This window comes from Abramis brama (assembly GCF_963993115.1).
Source record: "Abramis brama genome assembly, chromosome: 12".
Taxonomy (NCBI): domain Eukaryota; kingdom Metazoa; phylum Chordata; class Actinopteri; order Cypriniformes; family Leuciscidae; genus Abramis; species Abramis brama.
In genome coordinates this window covers 28,632,715-28,656,422 of record NC_139974.1, presented here as the reverse complement: position 1 = coordinate 28,656,422, position 23,708 = coordinate 28,632,715, and the positions used below count along the sequence as shown (strand labels likewise).

At 38.3% G+C, this 23,708-nt stretch overlaps 2 protein-coding genes across 2 annotated transcripts; one reads left to right on the top strand and one right to left on the bottom strand.

The window, feature by feature from the left end:
* The first annotated feature begins 1,674 nt into the window (after positions 1-1,674).
* On the top strand, positions 1,675-2,658 carry LOC311094261 (uncharacterized protein). Its single transcript, XM_084132081.1, has 4 exons — positions 1,675-1,978; positions 2,069-2,163; positions 2,308-2,358; positions 2,593-2,658. The coding sequence occupies exons 1-4, from the start codon at positions 1,768-1,770 to the stop codon at positions 2,593-2,595; spliced, it is 360 nt and encodes a 119-aa protein (XP_083988207.1). The 5' UTR covers positions 1,675-1,767; the 3' UTR covers positions 2,596-2,658.
* A 1,659-nt stretch (positions 2,659-4,317) lies between these two features.
* Positions 4,318-23,051, bottom strand: ints3 (integrator complex subunit 3). The gene is made up of 29 exons (XM_084132080.1): positions 22,739-23,051; positions 21,748-21,831; positions 19,254-19,337; positions 19,038-19,151; positions 18,582-18,666; positions 18,431-18,497; positions 18,168-18,309; positions 15,940-16,069; positions 15,757-15,854; positions 15,477-15,668; positions 13,864-13,951; positions 13,636-13,715; positions 12,854-12,945; positions 12,611-12,717; positions 11,644-11,763; positions 11,284-11,413; positions 11,146-11,200; positions 10,946-11,049; positions 10,547-10,711; positions 8,959-9,112; positions 8,808-8,876; positions 8,198-8,273; positions 7,569-7,682; positions 7,441-7,489; positions 7,175-7,342; positions 5,821-5,921; positions 5,626-5,698; positions 5,369-5,522; positions 4,318-5,253 (listed from the first exon to the last, which is right to left on the bottom strand). Exons 1-29 carry the CDS (start codon positions 22,820-22,822, stop codon positions 5,176-5,178), a joined length of 3,057 nt encoding a protein of 1,018 aa, XP_083988206.1. The 5' UTR covers positions 22,823-23,051; the 3' UTR covers positions 4,318-5,175.
* Between the last annotated feature and the right edge of the window lie 657 nt (positions 23,052-23,708).

Here is a 23,708-nt window from a genome sequence, read left to right as displayed (position 1 = left end):
TTAATGTTTTATTAATGTATTGTTTCCCCCCAAAAGTCATAAACACATTACTTTAGTGACATATGACAACACAGACGTGAAAATAAAGAATGTTTCTAAATGTGTGAAGTGACCTTAAAAGTAAAAAAAATTCAAGTCAATTTAATGGACAATTCTTGTTTTTTAATGGAATATTGAAATATTTATTATAAATGATTTTTTCCGTCCACATCACTATTATTCTTTAAAATAATTAATTTTAAATGTGCCCTCATAATCATCCCTTCCTCTTTCAGTGATATCTCCTTTATCTGATTCATGAGGGTGGGATAACCTCTAACATGAAATCACAGAAATAGACCTTATTCACAGCAGCTCCATCTTTGATTTTTAATGGGAATAAAAGCGGGCTGCGAGGGATAGAACACATCTCTTCAGTGGGTCGTACTGTTATTTAATGTGTTTTTTGTTTTTTTATATATTGTTCTGCTGACGAAACACTGCAAAAAATATCTTCCCAAATGTCAGTTGACAAAAAACTCCAGACATCTTGACATGAGCTGTAAAAAATTATTGATCTAGGAGCTTTGTACAGCTTTTTATTTGGTGTTGTCTGTCCCTTGTAGCTCCCTTTGAGAGCGCTCCGCTCCTCCCTGACCTTGTTAGAAGAGAGCGGCCAGGCTCACGTTCCCTGCGGATTGGGTCTAGTGTCCCAGCGCGGCGGCTTCATTTGTGGGGTTCGCACTGCTCAAACTCGGGATGCGGAAGCCCGCTCTGAGGCTTCTTCCACTATGAGTGATAGTTTAATGTTGGGATTGTCTAGCTCTGAGGAGTTAGATGACCTCATTGATGCTGGTGATATTGGTGATTCGCCAGCCATATCCCCGCAGTACAAGGAGCTTATAGAGGTTGTGTCTCATGCTGTGTCTAAATTAAATATTGATTGGCCAGCCAAGAAGTGGGAAGCGCAGAGGAAAAGCAAGCCATGTCGTACGACTTCATCGCTGGCGGGCAAGGCGGATATGGCAGCTGGTCAGGCTGGCACTTGCTTACACACTATGTCTATTTTGCAAATGTACCAGTCTGACCTGCTCAGGGACCTGGATGAGGGCAAAGGCCCAGTGTTATTAAAGAGCTGCATTGAGCCACTGATCTTTCTCTCAGTGCCCTAAGGAGACGACCTGCACCATCGGCCACTCCATGGCAGCTATGGTGGCTACAGAGACACCTTTGGTTGAACCTCTCAGACATCAAGGAGAAGGACAAGTCTTTCCTCCTTGATGCTCCGCTGTCCCCTCCTAGCCTCTTTGGCGATGCTGTGAGCACTGTCGTCGAGAGGTTCCAGGATGCAAAGAAACAGGCAGCAGCATTTCAGAGGTTCATCCCTCGCTGTCATCGGTCCTGGGGGGTTGCTGCCAAGGGGCAGACCCGGCCATCTGCGCCTGGCTCCTTGCACAGGCAACAACAAAAAGAGAGTGTTGCAGCTTGAGCTCCCCCTCAATGAGCCTGGGGGTCGAAGCCATACTCTCGCCCGATGCCTTCACAGGAGAAAATGGATCTGAGGACTGTTCTTCTTTCTAAGATGGCTTCGGGGAAAAGACCCTGAAGCCATGCGCGGGCCTCTGAGGGCACCCTCTCTCGAAAGGGATCAAATTACACCCAATCCTTTGCGGAGCCCTCAGGAAATCGATTTGTTAACCCCAACGCCCACGGTGCTTAGGGGCACGTTGGTTTCCAACGAACCTGAACCTCATTGTCTTCCTGAAAACGCTGCGGTCATGGGGGGCCATGCTTTTGTTTGATATTCCCTGCTTTAGATCAAAATTCTCTAGAGTACAGTGCCTGTGCTCTAGAGAAGATCATGGTCTTCAGGAACCTCTATCTAGTGGTGTTGAAGTCGTTCCTCCTGCAGATCAGCAGGTTCAGACCCCTCCAGCTCAAGTCCACCAAAGTCCCGTCAGTCCACCATCATGTCACAGAGTGGACGTGACAACTGAGGGTGAGTTTACTGCCATATCCTCAAACATTACACTCACTGCTGTCCATGCTTGTCATTTCATGCCAACTATTATTATTAATCTTTTAACAGAAGACATTCTGAGTCGGTATGAAACTGGTAGAATGCTTGGTAAGTGGGGATTCGGCTCCATCTATGAAGGGAAACTCTTGGAGGATGGCCTTGAGGTATCATCATTTCCTTACAATAATTAGCTAGCAAATGGTCTTGTCTCATTATATCAACTAAGTCATCTTAATGTATGTTATGTTCACTATTTAGTGCATCTGTCAAGTTGTATATGTAATTGTAGGTTTTGTTTTGTTGATAAGGTGGCATTGAAAATTGCCAGAAAACCAGGGAACATGGAATATATCAACATTGTAAGTAGGCAACACTCGCTGTGTTTTTTCCCTGTTTCAAAAACAAAAGGAAATCCCACACACTTTTACTCTGATTGATTGATTGATTTCCTTTTGTTTTTTAGATTTTTTACTTTTTTTTGGTCTTCCCTCCCACGCACCTATCTATTACTTGCAGGTGTGTGATGGTAATTGTTAATTGACTGTATTCAATTTAAAATATGTAAACATACTAACAACAATTTGTTGTTCCAGTGATTATTGAGCTGCTGGACTGGCAGGACCAGGCTGACCATATCATGGTCTTGGAGCGTCCCTCACCCTGCAAAGATCTGTGGGATTTTTACAGAGTTTCACAGAGTCTGTGACCTTATAAACTTGTGTTGGTGAGGGAAGTATAATTTCAACAGGTGTAATTGTTAATGTTGTGAAAATCATACTCCCCAGTAAACCCTTCCTATTTGAGAGGAATTTCAGCTGTGAACCAATCAAATGTGATACTGTTCACCTGCTACTCATCAGGACTTTTATACAAGACCTCTTACAAGTGAAGTAAACTCTCAGTATCTGTGGAGCATCTGAGAAGATAGAATTTTCAACTCTCAAGTTTGAGAAATGTTTGCTTGTGGAGCGGATTCAGCTAGTCTACAGAACATCATGACACCCAAAGGATTCTCCAGGCAAAATCTACCACTAACCCCTAGAGGAATCCCAAAATTTATTATTCCTCCAAAGTTATCATTGTCTCTTCAGAAATCAAAAGAGGAGGACACACGTAAGCTGCTATCTCCAGAAAGTCCAGAAGAACAGTCTCCTAGACATCGGCCTTCCACTGGTTCACCATGCATTTCTGCCAAACTTCGTTTTACACCCAAGATCAAGCTGAAACGTCTGCAGAAATCTGCCTCAGAGGATCTCTCCGACCCTTTGACGTGTGCAGCCATGTCTCTGGAACATGTTGGAAAGGTCACCACACCTTATGGCTTTCGGGCCTTGGCTGCCAGTCCCAGCGTCAGCCGGAGGGAGTCCTTATTCCATAAGCAGGGACGATGTGCAGAAGGGAAAAGGCCGGTGGATTCTTTTTCTTCACCCATGTCTTCAAATTCAGTGTTCAATTCCACAAACAAGAGAAACGGCTCGGCAAGAAAGGTGCAAGACAGCCCAAATGACTGCTGTTCCCCTCGGAGATCCAAGAGAGAAGGCCTGGAGCTGTTTCTGAACAAACCATTGACTGTCTTGAGGAGTCTTACTCCAAAAAGAAGGAACCCTAACCAAAAACTTCAGCTATGATGTCACCTATAAAAAAGTTGTAACTGATATCAGCATTAGTATTGTTACTGCCTTTTTTTCTTTTCTTTTTAAGTTGCTTTTGACAAACTCATTTTAAATGTCAAATAAAATACTTTTAATTCCAATCTGTGAAAATTTGTCACTTTTGGTAGTCAAACCGTATTCACTTGCATGCAGACAACCCGCAGCCTGGTTTGTTAGAATCTCAAATCAACGCAATTTTTTTTTTTTTTTTTTTTTTTTTTGCACTTTCCATCATGGCAGCTCTCAACATCAGTTCAATATCTTGCATTAACTTATTCAGGTTACAGACATTTTCTTAGAAATAAAAGTATTTTGCATTTTTAATCTAACCTTGTGTAAAGATTTAATTCTAAATTGATGGATCAAATAGTGAGCAAAGTAATAGATGTTATAAATATTGGCTGATATAATTTCTGATTCATCCATTAAATTGGAAATGGAAGGCCTAATCAGCCGAACAATGCATTGTGGGATAGAGTGTGCCCTTTTGTATATGATACACTATAAAAAATCAGATTATCCAGGTATTGTATGTATACAGACAGTTTGCATGTTAAGCATAATGTACATCCAGTGTGCAAACTAAAAAAAATGGTAGAGTAGTATGTTATTGAAGACAGCAAATACGTTTGTTTTCATCCCAACAAGAATACAAGACTTCAAATGTGACATTTTGGTAAGAAAACCAAACTTTTTCCGCCCTTTTTTATTAATATCATAGTCCTTTAACATAGTTACAATCTGTTTTTATGAAAATAAGTCAGTAGAAAGAATTCTTTAAAAAGTCCAAGTCAAGTCCTCCATTTGTACGGTCCTGCTTTCTGCAACTCTGTGCATTTCAAACATGAGATAAAAACTCACAGACCCTCTGTAAAGTCTCCGGCTCCACTCTGCAGAGCCACAGTGTCCAAACAGGACAGAATGTCAATCTTTATTAATGATGGGCATGGGAAAGGTCTGTTCAATATGAAAAGATAAAAGGCTTGAACCTGAAGGCCCATATCTGCTTTCCACCATTCCAAAATGAACCTCCAAATGCAGTAAAATCTTTAATCAGTTTAAGATCCCTGTACTTCATGTTACAGTCCGGGTTCACTAACGTTAGTGGGTAATCGTTCTTTGAAGTACATTGGCATGAATTTTTATGGATGGGCCATTGAGGAACATTAAATAACCCTCTTTGTTAAGGCAGTCTGTCTTGTTTGTACATCTGTCAGTCTATGCCAGTCTGGGTTTAGATTTTCCAGGCTTAGCCGCCCCCACTGCGCCCATCCTTGCACTTAACCAAACTCTCAGGCTTAAAATAGCCGAGCAGTGCAGTGGTTAGAGATAGTAGAGGCTTGTCTCCCAGGCTCCTCTGCATTTGAGTCCAGAGAAAGAGTTCTGCCCCTACAATAGGAGAGTGTTTGGACAGGCTGTCCCCGATTGGCTGGAGTCGATGATTGACAGGTAGTCTCCAGTGACGACACAATCACAGAGGGGGCGTGGTTATGCTGGGTGTGGTTGGCATGAGGATTTGTCCTCTCAGTCGCTGTCAGAACCTACTGCAGATGAGCCTTTCCGTTTCCTCTTGGGAGCTTTGGGTTTGGAGTCCTCTTCCTCCTGGAGGGGAGTCAACAAAAGTCATTGAAAACAGATGACGAGTAGAACATAATAATAATATGGGTGCTAGTCTGAAGGTCTTCGTGATGATGTCAATTTGTGAGTGTAGATTTACCGAAGCGCTGCTGGATGCGCTCTCCTCTTCATTGCAGGGTTGAGGAGCCGCACCCTTGCGGGACCGTGGCGAGGACGCCGGGGCTTTGCGTCGAGATTTAGGCTGTTTGGAGGAATCCTCATATTCCTCAGCCAATGAGAAAAGATCACTGAACCTGACAGAAGAAAGAAGCGATGGACATTTAGTCAAAGAACTGGAAAATACAATACAATAATAAATAAATGCTGATAATTGTGCCCTGTCAAGCAAAAACACACCTCATTTTGTGGGCCTCATCGCAGCTGGCCTGAACATGCTGCAGGGCCTGTAATATGGGTGTCTGGGAAAAAACTGATACACCAACAAGAAGAATTCAGATATCAATGTTTAAGTCAATATGAACAGTAAAATAGACAACCAGGCTGCTAAGAATTTAGTGGTGTTAAGAGTATTGGCTGTGGGGGGGAACTCACAGTTGTTCTTGGTGTTGCTGAGATTGAGTCTCAAACTGTCCAAATGTTCCAGCATCTGTTCCAGGGTCAGCTGAGCCAGTTTACTGCTGGAGCTCCTCAAGCTACACAAAAACACAGCGCAACTCAAATATGTGTATATTCAAAAATTACACTACCTTTCAAAAGTTTCGTAAGATTTTTTTCTATGCTTTTGAAGGATTCTCTTTATGCTCAACAGACCTGCATTTATTTGGTAATACAGTAATATTGTGAACCATTATTACTATTTTAAATTACTATTTTCTATTTGAATATATTTTAAAATGTAATTTATTACTGTGATGGCAAAGCTGAATTTCCCAGTCTTCAGTGTCACATGATCCTTCAGAAATCATTCTAATGTGCAGATTTGCTGCTTAAAAAATTATAAAATTAAAAATTAAAAAAAATTCTTATTATTATTATCAGTTAAAATAAGTTTTGTGGTTTAATATTTTTGTGGAAACAGTTTTTCCCAGGATTTTTTTAAGAATAGAAAGTTTAAAAGAACAGCATTATTTGAAAAAGAAATCTATTGTAACAATACATATCTTTACTGTAACTGAGTCCTTGCTGAATAAAAGTATAAATTTATATACATTACTGACCTTAAACTTTTGAACAGTTGTGTATATATAAACTTTAAATTATATAATTTGAAATGAATTTGAACAGGTGCTTTTTTCCCCAATTAGAAAACCATAATTTCAACCCAAACTGTTAAAAGTAGATTTTTTTGGGCAAGATTTACTTGTGTTTTCCACACAATCATTCCTTGCATGATATTTAATAATAAGTCAAACTTCAGCAATATTGGCATTTTTGCTACTGAGTTTTAAATCAGAGATGCTATTAAAATATTTGTTTCTTCGTGCCATCATACTTGCAAGTCATGACACAATGAGTGGGCAGAAAACTTGCCCACTGGCAAGATCTTTGTGATTTCCACAACACTAGTTAATTTTATACTGTAAATATTCAATGTACTTCATGTTTCTCCAGGGATACTGACCCTGTGGTCAATCCACCTGAGCTTGAACCTGCAACCTTTGTGTCCTCAGCCCAGGGCCTTAACCACACAGCATCTATCTTTCGGTTCAATGTCACAGGAGGGTTTTAGAACTAGCCGAAGAACATTTACATTTATGTTTCATTTACATTTATGCATTTTGGCAGACGCTTTTATCCAAAGCGACTTACATCGCATTTCAAGGTACACATTTACATTCTTATCAGTTCTTGCTTTCCCTGGGAATCGAACCCATGACCTTAGCGTTGCAAGCGCCAACGTTCTACTGTTTGAGCTACAGGAAAGCTAACATGAACATGTCATTACCTCTGTCGTTTGCGGGGCATGTTGTTGTTCTTGATGAGCAGGGCTTTGATGTGTTCTCCCAGCAGGTCATCGTGTTTAGCCGCCCAGTGCCGCAGGATGCTGGTGGTGAACTGATCCTCTTGGTGATAGGGTCGGCTTAGCACCATCTTCACCATCTCCTCACTTGGCCTTCAGCACAGCACAGCAAAAAAAAAAAAAATGAATAAAAAAAAAGACTGTGTCCCACAGCAGAAAAGATAAGTAACCACTTGTGTGAAAAGACTTACTTTTCCCTGCGTAACTGCAGCAGCAGGCAGGATAAAGCCTCAGGATGCTCTGCGAATAGAGAGAGAAGAGAATTATGGGAAATGTAAGTGTAAAGTGAAAGTGTGTGTCTATGTAGAGTGATGCTTACCCTTGTATTTGAGGTGCTGTAAAATGGGGGTGATGGTGTCCAGAGGGATACTGTGCGCCAGGAAAAGCTGCCATGTGCTGTACTGCTCAAATGTCTCCCAGTCCAGAGACTGAACTGTAACACACAGATGCAGAGGGGAAAATTACATTTACAAAGCCATGGAAGAATGTCTGGCACATTCACACAGATAAACACAGATTTCACACTAAAGCTTTTAGCACAGAGTCAGTCTGACATCCATGTTCTGGCTACACTGACAAAACAAGCTAAGAATTCAGTAGTTGCCAAAAGTGATGTCCAGAGGGGATATTTGTTTTTTTATGACCCTACAAGTTCGATTATGTGATGAAAATATGAGGAAAATATTTTCATTTTTTTTAATATGCAGGAAAAACAAAACACTGAACTTGGTTAAGGTATTTATCTGACAAAATTATTTGGCAAAAAAGGCAAACTACAGCTACAGGTTTTATTTTACTATGTTTTTGCATGTGTTAATAATTTCTTTGCATGACAGCCCGGCTAAAAATTATGTCCGCATAATTGTTTGGTGTAATAATGCAATTTGATCAGAAACTTGAGGGGCCAGATGGAGAACCATCAGAGCTTGAAAACTGACTTAAACTTACTGAGAATGTTGAGGACTGAGTCTTTACGGAACATGACCAGATTACCCATCATCACGTGACACATCAGCTCCTGAAGCTGTGAAAACAAGAGGAAGAGGTTAACAGAGATTTGGAAAACAAATTAATTTGAATGTAATCAGTATCAAAGGGATCGTCCACCCAAAAATGGACATTTTGTCATCAGTCACACCGTACAAACCTTAATCGTTTCTCGTGCATCAAGCAAGTACAGCTGAGCTTCAGTTGACCATATTTGATGTGCTCTATGCATGTGTGTTTATCATTGTTTATATGTGAATAAAAGCCTAAATTAAATTTGTTTATCATATAAAGTGATTGGGTCTCGTCAGAAGACTTGGATTAAATTGCTCTATTCACATGGCTTACTTTTATGATCTCGATATGAACTCTCTGAAGCATCAAAACTTTAGTGTAATGGACTTTCAATAGAGAGACACAAAGGTCTCAGGCTTCATTAAAAATATATCTTTATTTGTGTTTCGAGAATGTTTGTCGGTCTTCTGGGTTTGAAATGACATGAGAATGAGTAAATGATGATATAATTTTCATTTTTGGATGAACTATCCCTTTAAAGGTGTAAATTTGAAACCTGTGCTGAATCAATGACAGCTACGATCATGTTGAGGAGCTCTCCACTACGCAGGGTTTCATCTGGGAACTGTACAACACAAAAAAAGTAAGAAAAGGGTGTAAAACTCTCAGTTGCAGACACATGATGTTGGAGTATGACCATGCATTACCTCTGAATAGATGGAGGGGGTTAGATAGCACAGTAGCCTCACGTCATCCTCCTGACAGGCCTTCATGTCCATCATCAAGCAGGTGTGCAGGTCACCCAGAGCCGTGGCCTGAGCAAACGATTCGTACAGACTCATCTTCCCCGCTGCTGCTTTGCTGCAAAGACGTACATAAAAATGACAGTCTACTATAAAAACACTAAAATTTCAAAACATACATAAATATTAGTATTGTAATTTTACCAACTAATTTGATATTATTATTATTATATTATTTTTCTTAAAAGATGCAGCAATTTGTCTGTCAATTTTGATGCAGCAACGAAAGTCAACTGTGGTGTCGCCTCACTTATCTTGTGTCTGGGTAAAAAAGTTTCACTTGAACATGTCGATAAAGACAACAGCCAATGGCCAACTAGCATTTATGTTCTGCATTTGCATGAGAGAAAATAACTCTCCATACCAGCAGGTGACAGTAGTCTGTCATTCAAAAAGTGAAACTGAAAGAGCTAGGACAGGAGATGAGAAGAGCCTTCTGTGTTTACCATCATGACTTCTAGGGGTGTGACGGTTAGTATATAACCGTGAGACCGACGGTTATAGTTGAACACTGTCATTAAAACTCTATAACCGCCAAAACCGTGTTATTAAAATATTTTTTACAAACATTTTTTATCATAGAGAATGTTTAAATACTAATTCAAAACAATTGTTAACAGTCGGTGTTATTAATGGTCTACGTCGTTTCCAACTGTATTTGATTCTTTGCCAAGTAGCTACCCCTTGACCGACCGCCAATCATTTGAGATAGAAATAAAAGCTACGATATAGGCCTAGTGATGTGCCATCATTATGAGATTTATTAAACAAATGAAAAACATTTGCAATAATAAACATTAGCAATGAACATTTTCAATCGGGAGACATGGTTTTTACCACTTAATGAAGTTTTGTTTTGTAAATCGTCAGACATGATTTTTACCACTTCATTAAGTTTTGCTTTGTAGAAAACCTTTCTTTAAAGCGAATTTCGTTTTGTACAAATTGTATCTTAATTTTAATAAATGTTTCATCAACCAATTGTATGTATTTAAAAAATAAAAAGCAAATATAGGAGACAATATAATAACCGTGACATGAAGGCTCTGATGCGCCGCGTTCACATGCATTGCATTGTGAAGCTGAACTAGAGCGCATCTCATCGTAAATGAATGAAACTCAGCGTAGGCCTATGCCTCATACATTAGCATGAAATATCTTTGCTGCATCCTTTCTAGAACAGACAAGGGCTTTCTTGCGGCTCGCATCAGCAGAGCATTGCATCGTCCATAGACCGCAAAACAATCAGCGGATGGCAGGCGGGTGCGGCTTTGAAATCTGGTCAAAAAACGTTGGTGCGGAATTTTATATAAACTAAGTTGTTCTATAACAGACGAACGTCGCAACCCCCCCGACGACGGTTATGTTACGAACCGTCACATTTGACTCACGTCATAACCGTCATCACCAATTCTGAAACCGGCACACCCCTAATGACTTCGTCATTTGCTTGCTTTTGATATTTTTTGGACTAAAGAACATTTGACTGTACCTGGCTTTGAGGTAGTAGAGCAAATGATAACCGATTTTCGGCTGTTTCTGGTAGAGCTCAGCGAGCAGGTCCAGCAGAACAGAGAAGCCACTGTTGTCTTCCTGCATCTGACACAAGTTCCTGAATATCAGACACACCGGCTTACACACGGAATCCTCCAGCGACCTATTAGCACACACAGCAACATATTAGCCTCTTCATTAAGAAAAATAAAGTATATAGTATGTAGTTATAAAGTAACAGGACATAATGGGAAGAAAACAGGGGCAACGGGATAAGCATACAACTCAGGCTGGAAGACACATGTCCCAGATGAGCATCACGGCTCAAAGTGCTAACCACTAGATAGTGTGCTAATAGACTTAGCAGGACTAGTCAGAGAGAAAGAGAAAAACATACTCTTCTGTGATCTCCTCAGGTAACACATCTCCTCTAAAGTGACTCTTAAACAGTTCAGCCAGACAGGAAGCTAGAGTGGACATCTGTTCTGAGTCAAAATCCTCCTGAAATAGGACGAATGAAGAAAAAAAAAAAAGTGGTGTAAAAAGTCAGCTGTATTTGAAGCTCAGCTCGAAATATTCACCCTGAGCAAAGCTCACCTCTAAAATAAGATCCACAATTTCCTGCATGACCTCGCAGTGTGTTTCTGTGTCACTGAGAGAGAAAGAGCCGCACAAATGAGACTTATGCAATTGAGATCTTAATATATCCATAATACAGGTTATCAAGTGTCTCACCTCCCTTTCTGCAGCTGGAGAACCCTCTCTTTAAGCGCCTCGTCCAATTGGTCCACGAAAGGTGTGATGTCAGCAGGTTCTTCAATGTAGGTTTCCTTGAGCTGTTGGAACTTGAACTCTCGTTTTTTACCTTGGGATAAACAAGGGTGAATATCATGATGCCACTGATATGAACTGAAAATACAAAACTGGGTCATGGGCATAATTTTGAGCCAGAGCCACTGATCTAGATTAGATCTAGATAGCACATAAGCTCCACTCAAACTAAAACAACTTTGTGAAGCAGAGCATTTTATTCTTAATAGGTTGATCTAAAGGCCTGACCTAAAGTGGATCTGCCGCTACTAAAAAGCATCTTACCCTTGTTGTTCAGCTCTTCCTCATCATCACTGAAGGTAGCATCTGTGGTGTCATAGCAACCATCCTCCTTATCAAGCACATGATTGTCCATCTCCAAGGGAACAGATTCCTCCATTTTTACTACATAACAGATTAAACAAATGTTCAACAGTAAAACATACGACTCTTCAAGCAGAATTTCATTCCACTGACTTTTGAGATAGGGGGTCCAGGGCACACTAGATGGCCTTAGTTTCAAGGGCCTTCAAGGCCTTAACCACAAGATGACTTAAAATTATTTAAAATCAGACAAAACCAGCCTTAAAATAACAGGGAAAAAAGGTGTAAGCTGACGCATTTCTTATTTTTCATTTTTATTTAAATACCAAAACAAATTTTTATAATAAATATAAATATTTCTAGTTATGTCAAGCTCTAAAATACTTAATTGGGTAGAAATTGAATAAAAAATAAAAATATAATAAATTAAAAGAATTCCTTGACAATGAGGGGCCTCGGAGTCAGACAGGACTGCTGCACTACACACTACATATTTCTAATAAAGCATTTACTTCACTGATGAAACAGAAAAGTAGATAACTAAGTAGTAAGACATACAATTGGATCTCAATACAAGAGACCCCCCTGGTATTGAGCAGTATACATATTTGCATGTAGGCTAAATTATTAATTATTAATTCCTTTATGATCAACTTTTAGGTTCAATCATTTAATAAATGTGACCACAACCTCAACTACACAAAAGGTCACAAATCCCTCCTCCTTGTATAAGATGTTAATAGGCAAATATTGATCCTAATCTCATACTAATGCTATTACTTTACTTTGCTTTTCAAATCATAGTATGCTAAAAAAAAAAAAGTAAGCCAAACTGCCTTTTTGTATAACATTTCTGGTGGATTGAATTGGGTTGGAGCTTTTATTTATTGACATGACTTGCAATGAAAGAGTGGTGTGTAGCTCTGACCTTCTGAGGGCGGTGACGGGGAACTGCAGAACTCTGGGAAGCGTTCTCTCAGCATAGACCGCAGCTCACGGTCCAGTTTAGGGTTGTCAAACAGAGGTGCTAGATGACTGCGAAAGGGAGAGAGATAGTCAGGATCGTTATATAACAAAGCATCTTGAAAACAGCAGGGTCACATGGGTTGGCATTCTTGATGAAGTGTCTGTATGAGCACATGGTATTGATTGTGTGCGTGTGTAAACTAACGCCAGAACTCTCTTCTCCATGATAAAGTTGAGAGAGTTGAAGACACCCTGCCGCACTTGAACCTCAAGAGGAGGAAAAAAGTTTGGGATGATCTGAAGAAGAAGACGACAGCGGGTAAACCAAAGAATTAAAACACAACAATAACTGGCATTCACAACACATTTACCTTGTATTATGTTATTTATTTCAGAGTCAAACAGAATATTCAGTGGAAAATAATGCAGGACAGGACTTTTTTTTTTACTGGACTGCAACTGGATTCCTTTCATATTATCGGCAAAAAAGTTGTTTTAGTTCTCATTTGTTAACTACATTAGAAATATTAATTAAAGCATTTATTAATCTTAGTTCATTTTAATTTCAACATTAACTAATACATTTTTTAAATCAAAAGTTGTATGTTAATATTATTCAATGGACCTGAGCTTACATGAACTAACAAAGAATAGTTGTATTTTTATTAACTAATGTTAAGAAAGACTAATAAAAACTGTAACAAATGTATTTGTCATGGTTAGTTAATGCATTAACCAATGTTAACTAATAGGGCCTTCTTGTAAAGTGTTACAGTAATTCCAGAGGGAAAGTTATTTACTCTGAAAAACCATAATACACTTATTAAAAAATTGTCCATTTTGATTTGATATTTTTAAATGTGTCTTTTAAAAAGACACTTCTGTTAAATTCTGGTGATTCTATTTTTAAAGCCATGACTCACACTTAATGTGCAAGAAATGATCAAGCTCTTAGATACATTAAGAGCTGAGAAACAGGTTTCTCACCCGACACATGAAGTCCAGAAGTGTGGCTGTAATAGCAGGATGTGGCTTCATGGAGTGATGCATCACCAAAATGGCTGGCTCTGAAAGAGAAAGAGATAGAGTGAGAGAGAAAGATCAAAGAAAAAACAGAGCATCAGTGACTGGGTTAAGGCAAAGCATGTGGTTATTACATGTCTGTTTATGAAGTCAAAGCTGAAAGACACAGTAATGGCATCATGCCTCTCTTACCAATGTTCATGATGCTGTCTTTCTCAGGGTTGAAGAAGAGCCAGTCATAGAACAAGGCCAGTTTGGCATTAGATGCAGCAACATTAGACTGTGGGGAAAAATTAATTAAAGGTTTTTTAAATTCTTGAGACCCTTTTTAAGACCTGCACAAATAAAATTAATACCATATGGGCAAGGCAGGGGAATGTGTATGGAAACATTTTAAACTGTAAATTGACTGTAAAAAACACAATTTAAACTTTAAAGTTCAAATAATACAGGTTTTGACAAAAACAAAAAGTTTTATAAAATTATAAAACTCACATTTCAGGCATTTTTTAAGAAAAGGAAAGAGTCAAAAGTATAAATGATTAAATGTATATTAATTTATGCTGCGTAAAAAAATATGAGAACTTTTTCATTGGTCAAAAAAGGCAGACATGCTGAATAAAAATGCACTTTCACTCTCTGACAGAAGATGCCACTTATGGAACAGCAGAAATATAGCAGTTACCCTGGTTACCTCTAAAAAAAGCAGCACTGAGCTTATAAACGCTAATTTATTAAGCATTTTACAGAGTTATAAAAGAAAATGCCATCGAAACTTTCCTTTCCAAAGGTGACGAGTTTGCAGGTATGCTATAAACACCATAAGGTAAACATTGTTATAATTAAAGGTGCTCTAAGCGATGTCACACATTTTTTAGGCTGAATCATTTTTTGTCACATACAGCAAACATCTCACTATCCGCTAGCTGCCTGTCCCCTGAACACATTCTAAAAAAAACGCGGTCTCTGTAGACAGCCCAAGCTCCACAAACAGCAAGAAAAACAAATTGGGCCAACCTGCACCACGAAACATAACAAACAGTGTTCCAGTCAATAACCGACAAGAATGATTTGGGGGTGGGGGTGGGGGGGTTATTGCACGTGAACATGAAGGGGGGTGTGTGGGGAGTGGAGGAGAGAGAAGCATGAAGAGGGAAGTTAGCTAGAGGAGAGATGTCCTAGACAACGACTAACGTTAGAATTATATTCTCTTGAATTTTGATATGGCCGACACACACCAAAGACATGACGTTCCGATGAACTAATAGCAAAGAAGAGGGAAAAGGAGAAGGAACGCGCGAAGTCCCGAATTTACATCGGAAAAGCCTGTCTAAGGAAGCACGGAAGGGAGGGGGAGGGGACGGGATGAGGAGGAGGGAGGGTCGAGCTAGCCTCCGTTTTTGTTTGACAATACTTCGAACGTCAACAAGAAGTGACATCACACAACATCGCTTAGAGCACCTTTAATAAACGGTAGATCAAAGTAATCACTTGGCATAAACATGGGCTATTCATTGATGGGCAAACTGCCCTGAAAGCTTGAGTCTGTAGAATGTGCAACAGTGCTGCGTTTTTAACTTTGAAACAATGCAAAGCTTACAAAAGCTTTAAACATTATATTAAGCCATTTCACAATTATTGCTTTTCCATCTCCAAATTTAAGACCTCTTGAAATGATAATTAAGACTTCTTATACCATTTAAGGTATTTAAGACTTTTTATGACCTTAAATTTGATAAAACTTAATTTAAGACTTTTTAAGGACACACAGGGAACTTTAGGAAATGTTTAAAATATTTGCTTACCGTGCAGGTAGTCAGGAGCCAGCCAATAATCGCCCAGCGCGGCAAAATGTCAGAGCTCAGCACTTCATTGGATGGATGAACCACACCACATATATAACGAATGAGGTCACAGCGCAGTGATTGGCTCTCAGCTGTGGATAGATACTGTCGCTGAAACCAGTCCTGATAGCGCTTCTGCTGGCCAAACCGAACCTGCAGCCAGGGAGAGCAAGAGCGTTTGGCTTTCAAGTCACAAACAAATTGTGGTTTCCATGTCAGGTATCAGTGTTTGTGTGTTTACCCTGGAGGTCATGAACAGCAGCTTGGTCTCCATGTCAGGGGTGAGTCGGCAGGCCAGAAACTTGCGTGAGGTTCTAGAGGTGAGGAGCTGCAATATACCTGCAGCAGGACAAGGCGACAAGAGCACTTCAATAACACATACACAATCTTTACTGTGTTACTGCAGAAATTCCCTCACACACACCTGTGAACTGTGGGCTAAGGGTCTGAGGATTGTGCAGCAGGTCTCGCCACAGCAAATCCATCTCAGGAATACGAGCCACATTCTGTAGGAGTCTGACGAGATCCCTCCCCATGATAAAACACTCCATGAACTGTCAAAACACAATCACATTGCAATTAAACACATGAATCACCATTGAATGGCAACACATGAAACAGCAACAAAAACATTTAAACATCTCTAATGAGTAACAATCAAGTTAAATTAAAAATGTAGGGCAGACTTTATACATTAGGATTTGAGTGAATGAAAACTGATAATACCGGTTAATATTAACTTACCCAGAAATGAGTATCAGAGGTTGATAAAGTTGAATTATAGTTAAAGACAATTATTATGTTACAAATATTTCTATTTCAAATAAATGCTGTTCTTTTGAACTTTCTATTCATCAAAGATACTGAAAATAAAGTATCACAGTTTTCACAAAAATATTAAGCAGCGCAACCGTTTTTAACATTGATTATAAATTCACATTTTAGAATGATTTCTGAAGGATCATGCGGCATGTGAGAAGGCTACTGAGAATTCAGCTTGAATAATATATTTTTAAATATATTTAAAAATATTTATATTCAAATAGAAAAGTTATTTTAAATCATAATAATATTTCACAATATTACTGTTTTTACTTTATTATTGATCAAATAAGTCCTAGCCTTTTTGAGAATTGAGAAACTTCCTTTAAACACAAAAAAAATCTTATATTATATCTGTATATTATAGACATAAATATTATTTGTTTACCTCCATGTCATGTGACCATTAAAAGAACAGAGAATAGTACACATGCAAATGTGTTGTTAAATTATTGAAATATTAATCTCAGGGATCTTTTTTAAGTAAATATATTGAGTCAAACGGGTTTGGCTGACACACAAAAAAAATCCTGATGCATAGGATAGCCTACATTTAAGCACAAATGCTATTTGAGCCTCCAATATTTTGATGATCAAAATAACTATTAGTTGAAGCCTGATTAGACAGTAAGACCAGGAACATTTACATAAGGTACGTACAGTCAATTTTGATTTCATGCTGTTTTTAAATCTGTTGAATAATTGCTGGCAGCCTACTTTAATCACAGCTGGTTCAGGCCCAAGTCACAAGTTAAATCCCAAGTGTTCTTGACCCAGATACAGACATCACAATCCTGCTTTAGTGCCCTTGAACGAGCCCCTTCACCTCAGCCGGCTTCAGGGGGAGTGTCCTTGAAATTAGACTACAGCAAGACGCACTGAATAAAAACGATTTAACTTTCAATGCGTTTCTGGTCTTTTATACAGAAAATGCAATTAAAAATGTTGCAATAAGGATTTAAAGTTTTGCATCATGGCTCAATGTGTCAGAGTATGTGGGCTCAAAAATCTATTTCATGAGGTGCATCCTAGAAAACAAATGTTGGCCAGTTTTTCTTCATTATCCAGTTTAGAGACACAAAAAAACATCCCCAAAAATTATTTCGCCATGTGCTCAATGTAAACTAAAAGTTTGGAATATATAAAAATTATAAGAAAAAAAAAAGAAAAAAGATCAGCATGATTTCTGAAGGATTGTGTGACACTGAGGACTGGAGTAATGGCTGCTGAAAATTCAGCTTTGCCATCACAGGAATGAATTACAGTCACACTAGACTTTGAGCGTGTGAAATGTCTATGGACACTGCAACAGACGTGATATGTCGTCACATATTGCGGCATTAAAAAAACAAAAACGAATTCAACATAAATAATAATAAATCCAAAATATACAATCTACTCAAATATACACTTTACAGCAAAAAGTTTGTATTATTTTAATGCAGCGAAGAGGTCACGTTGTAACACATCAATCTTCTGTTGGTCATGCATTTCCACGTGATGCAAATTCGCAGGTCAAGAGTTTACCAAACTTGAACTTGAATGTAGCGGAATCAGAAATTTCTATGCATGAGCTTGCATTTCCAGTCTTCAAGTCAATGGAACAAAAAGTCTTGTAAAATATATTCAAATTGAAAATTATAATATTTCACAACACTACTGTTTTTACTGTATTTTTGATCAAATTAATGATGCCTTGGTGAGCATAAGAAACGTCTTTCAAAAACATAATTATTCCAAACTTGACCAGTAGTGTAACTCTTTAAAAAAACAAAAAAAACACACAAAAAAAACACATACGTCCAGATTTGAAGTCTTTCCTGTACTCACCCTCTCTCTAAGCAGTCCGATGCAGAAGTCCACCTCTCTCTGTCTGAGGGACAGCAGGTTTGGCGTCCCATGGTCCACTATGAGCCTCAGGTATGTGTACACAGACATGGCCACTAACATCCCACTCTTCAGCACCCACTCTCTGTCCATCACACAAACACATTCATGAAACTGACGACAAACTCTGGTCCATTTGCATGGACGTAGTTACTGCCCAGAGAGCAACAGTCACATCACATGCTGTTTGACTTAAAACCTCTCACCTCTGGTCAACTAAGATCTCCAACACGTTCTCTGCCAACCACAGGTTTTTGTTGGAGATGTCTCCCCCTGCAGATTGACGTAGGTTAGACAAACAACATAGGGGGAACGTAGTAAATATGTAGAATGACTTTAATTTGTGTGTGAACGCACCAGCGATCTGTTTCATGAGTGTCATGAGAACCCCATCTGCACCAATGACTCCGCTCTTCACCAGCTCTCTGACCAACCACACCAGCTGCCCACACAAAAAGAAGAGACGTCAAAGGTGCTGTTAACAAACATTAAAATGAAATCTAAACACTTATAATTAATTGAAAAAAAAACAACTTAAATTTTAAATAAAATTAATGAAAAACTGAAATGTTTAAGTAGAAGTACTAAAATTATTTTAAAAATTATTTTAAAAAATAATTACAAAAATAACAATAATAAAAATGACAGGACATACAATTACTAAAACTTGCAAATGAAAACTAAAAATATAAAATTGAATTATAAATATTAATAAATACTAATAGTATATAAATAATACTAAAATAAGTCATCAACAGAAACACAACAGCTCCTGTCATCCCAAGTTCTCAACGGCATCAGACAGGGGCCCACCTGCGTGCGGCACACGTCCTGCAGCTTAAGAAACTTTTCCATGAGGATCTGATTGATTTTCATGAGTACCACGTTCATGCCATCCCGATTCACTAACGTCAGGTCCCTGTAGCACTGCAGGACACAATGCTACGTTAATGTTCTGGGAGAACAGTTAGAGAAGAAGAGCATTCTGTGGTATGTATGTGAATCAGATCTCATGAAACATCGACGTACCCTCTGTGCTTGTGGGGTCTCTGTGAGCAGAAGCGCGAAGAGACCCAGACACACCTCCTCATGCTGCTGTGGACCCTTACACACCTGCACACACACACACATCATACCCATCAAATGCTTTCATGAATACATCATCATCAACAATGGTTCTAAATACAGCCAAGTTCATTTAAGTATTCTCAACTTGTATTTTTTTTTAGTTCTTTTAGACACTTTTATTGATCTCAGATCTCAAGTCAGTCACAAATTGAAAAGAAATGTTGACGAGAAGACAGGCGAACGCCGGCATCGGGAAATTGTAAGTTCCAAGCCAGATTTAAACTCATGGACTTCACGAGCAACACGTCAACATGCACTTACCAGTGCGCTAAACGTCATGCTGTTCTTCTCTTTTATAAGCCTGAGGGTAAAAGTAATGTCCCACTGATGGAAACATTTATGATTACATAATGCTGATGGTTTCAATTACTATTTTTAAACAACTGTATGCAGTATTCATTGTGTAATATAGTAAGTTAGCCTAGTATTCCATTCCACACAGTCATCATAACAACAGCTATGACATGCACTACTGCGGCAGATTGTGTTTTGAGAGAAATTAACACTTTTATTCAGCAAGGATGCATTTATTATTTTTCGAAAGTGACAGTAAAGACATTTATAATATTACAAAATATTTATATTTCAAATAAATACTGTCTTTTATTCTTCTATTCATTAAAGAATCTGGAAATAAAACGCATCACGGTTTCCACAAAATATTACATTAACTATTTTCAACCTTGATAATAGTAATAATAATAAAGGTTTCTTGAAAACCAAATCAGCATAATGATTTCTAAAGGATCATGTTACACTGAAGACTGGAGTAATGATTCTGAAAATGTAACTAAAATTACATTTTAAAATTAGTTTACTAATTAAATTAGTAATTAAATATAAAAAATTTGATTTAATGGTAATAAGTTCTAATAAAAAAAAAAAAAACCTTTATATTTTCCTTAAGACATGAATGTTGTACTGTGAATATAGTCATTGCTGAAGTGGTTGCAGGGCCTCCACTGAACGCGCTGTAATAAAACCCTTCTGTCACGACTATATTCCAAATATAGCACAGTACCTTATTGCTTAAATAAATTGGCATTTCTTGAAACATAACAGGCATTTGCTGGAAATCCACATTATGAATAACAAAGAAATAAGTTAAGGCCTCATTTCTGACTCACATGATTTGCATGTGTAGGATAACACAGGCGCTGCGTCCGAAATCAAATACTTCCCTACTATATAGTAAGTGAAAAACAGTACAGTATGTCCAAATACACAGTATTCAAAAAACAGTAGGAGAAAAGTACCCGGATGACCTACTACTTCCACCGAGATTCTTAAGTGTACATTTGATGGACACTTTCCCATGAGGCCACGGAAGAGGATTTATAAATTGCAGTGAAGCGACACAACTAACACTGATAGGTCACGTGACTGTAACGACATGGTATTTAGACATGGGGGCTAAATTTCTTTCATACTACCTACGTTCATATTATACAGAACATACTTTTTAATGGCCGCGAACGCTAAGTAAATTCAAATTAAGTACCTAATCAGAAAGTAAGCAATTTCAGACACACTTTTGGACCAATGAATTTTTATTAATATACAGTTAACTGATAATTGGTGGAGAAGCATTTAAAAATCATTAGTCTATTTAAATCATATGTCTATTTCTCTGTCACTTATTATATTTAAATTACCATCCTTAAGGCTGTTCACACAGAACGCGTTTTTGCGAAGATAACTATGTGAGAAGATAACTACACATAAGCTACATAAATTCATCAACTAACCATTCAGAAATGTTGTCTACATGTTGTCACTTCTTCTCGAGTCTCTCCATCATTGTCCGACTTCGGTTTGAACATAAAAGGCTAAAAGTTTTTGAAATTTTCAGTGCATGTCTGTGTGAGGTAAAAGGACATAAGCTGTTGAAGCTCCACCCTCTGTGCCGGCAGCAGCAGCTCATTTGCATTTAAAGGGAGGGACACAAAAACGGTGCGTTTTTGCTCACCCTCAAAAATGTACAATTTTAACATGCTATTTAAAAATATCTGTGGGGTATTTTGAGCTAAAACTTCACGTACACACTCTGGGGACATCAGAGATTTATTTTACATCTTGTGAAAAGGGCATTATAACACCTCTTTCTTTAACGGCCCCCCAGTATACAAATGACTTCAGTAAGTGTCAACAGATATATTAAAGTTATGTGGACATATGGTTCCCAACATAAGCATTCAAAAAGAACAAAATTTCTGCTCTGCTCGAAAATATATCTAAATTTTACAGAAGTCTCATTTTTGTATTCTACTAATTTCTATTAGGCTACGTCCTGAAAACTCACAACTTTAAAATTCCATTATATGTACAGGTTTTTATGAAGTGGGAATCCTGATGTGTGCTATTTTAGGCGGATGTGTGACTAATAAACACTCACATGAGCAGTGATGGCATCATTGGCTTCCCGCTCTGACAGCCCATTGGTTATAGACGTGGTGATGCTCACACACCTCTCCAAGCGCTGAAACACACACACACACACACACAAACTGGTAAGCACATTAGCAAATTACAGACCAATATGGGTGCATGCAAGAACGTCAAAAACAAATTAATACTGTAGTTAATAAAGCATAGCCTACATTTAATCGTATGGGGGAACAAGCTATATTATTTGAAGACATTTTTTAATAGACATTTAAAAGACAAAAAAAAAAGACATTTAATGTAATAATTACAAAAGCAACAACAATAATCGTAATTTTACAATTACACTAATGTAATTAATAATAATGCATATAATTATAATGGAGTAATATTTTACATTTATATTATTATATTAAAATACAACCAATTCAATAATATATCACTGCTTACTAAAAAATAAATTTGACACTTATATTTTTCATAAATATATGTAATTGGTGTTTTTGTATACATTTCTGTTTCATAATTATCTTACCATTAAACATAGCTGAAATGCTACTAAATAGCAATGTAGCCTATAATAGATAGATCTATCTATCTATCTCCCAAATGTTCATAAATAATAGTCTAATCTCAATTGAAGGACATGACTGCATCACTGTTTAAAACCTTTCCCAGCAGACGGAGAGTCACTGACACCATCAGCTGTCATTTAATACATATATGACATAGTAACATCATTGTGTTCATCACACATAATGTTTCCACTGCTGCAACAACTCCTTCCTTTGCATTTTAATCTTCAAATAAGATAAAAGAGTACAAAAGCCATCCCTGCAACTATCAACCCTGTTCTGAGTGATCCCACAAGTCTGATAGTGTCAACTTCTCAATTCTGCTTGTCCTTTTGTTATTGTACTTAGTTTTCACCATGTTTTTCTTCACAAATGTGTGTTGTGCAGGACGAAGTTAACGGCCAAAGGGAATGAGTCGATCCCTACCTCCTCCAGCTCATCTTTGGCGTCCAGGCTGGTGGACACCAGAAGGCGACCCTGTGCTTTACCCTTAGCCGGCGAGGGCTCCATCTCCTCCCGCCTCGCTGCGCCCACACACACGGGACCTGACGGGGGTTTAGGGCGCTGTTTAAAACCCTTCTTTCACTGTTTACGTGGGACTGTGGGGCTTATGAACTAGTTAACCCTCTCTCCGCCCAGTCCTAGGTGCCTACAGTGTGTTTACGACTCTTAATTCGCCACCTTCGCGCGACCACTCCAGTGTTTCCACAGTGTCCAACTGTAACAATTCAACTTCCGCAGGGCATGGTGGCCTAGCGGAAGTGTTCCGAACGCGGAGTGAAGGTGGAGCGAAAAGACCCATTTATACCAATCGCGTGCTGGGCATTTTGATTGACGTGGCAGTTGACCAATCACGGTGATGACACTGTCAGCGAGACCCGTTAGACAAAAAGAAGCCCGTGGAACTTGACAAGAATGCTGCTTCTGTGTAAACATGTGGGTAAAAACTCAAGACTGACAGTAAACATTAAGGATGGGATGCAAATAACAAAATAGCAAATTTCAAACAATAAGGATGGGATGAAAATAACACATGGATACATATGTGCTGACTTTTAATTGGGTTAACAGCAGACATTTAATATATATAACATAACATATATATGATAATTATCATTTTTAACCGAAAATTTTACGGGGGAGAAAGGTTAAATTGTACTGAAGAAAAAAAAAGAAAAAGAAAGTCACACGGGCACTTACTGATCGTGGTCAAAGATGACCGCATTGGAAACGAATGGGACGCGTATTTCATCTAGTGGAAACGTTTGGTACTGCGCCGAAACAAAATCTTACTAAAAGCTCTCTCTCGAAGTGTGATCGTTGTAACGTAAAAATTATATATTTATATAGGCTATATTATGACGTCTTATTTTATCTCTAGGTAAACATGAATGAC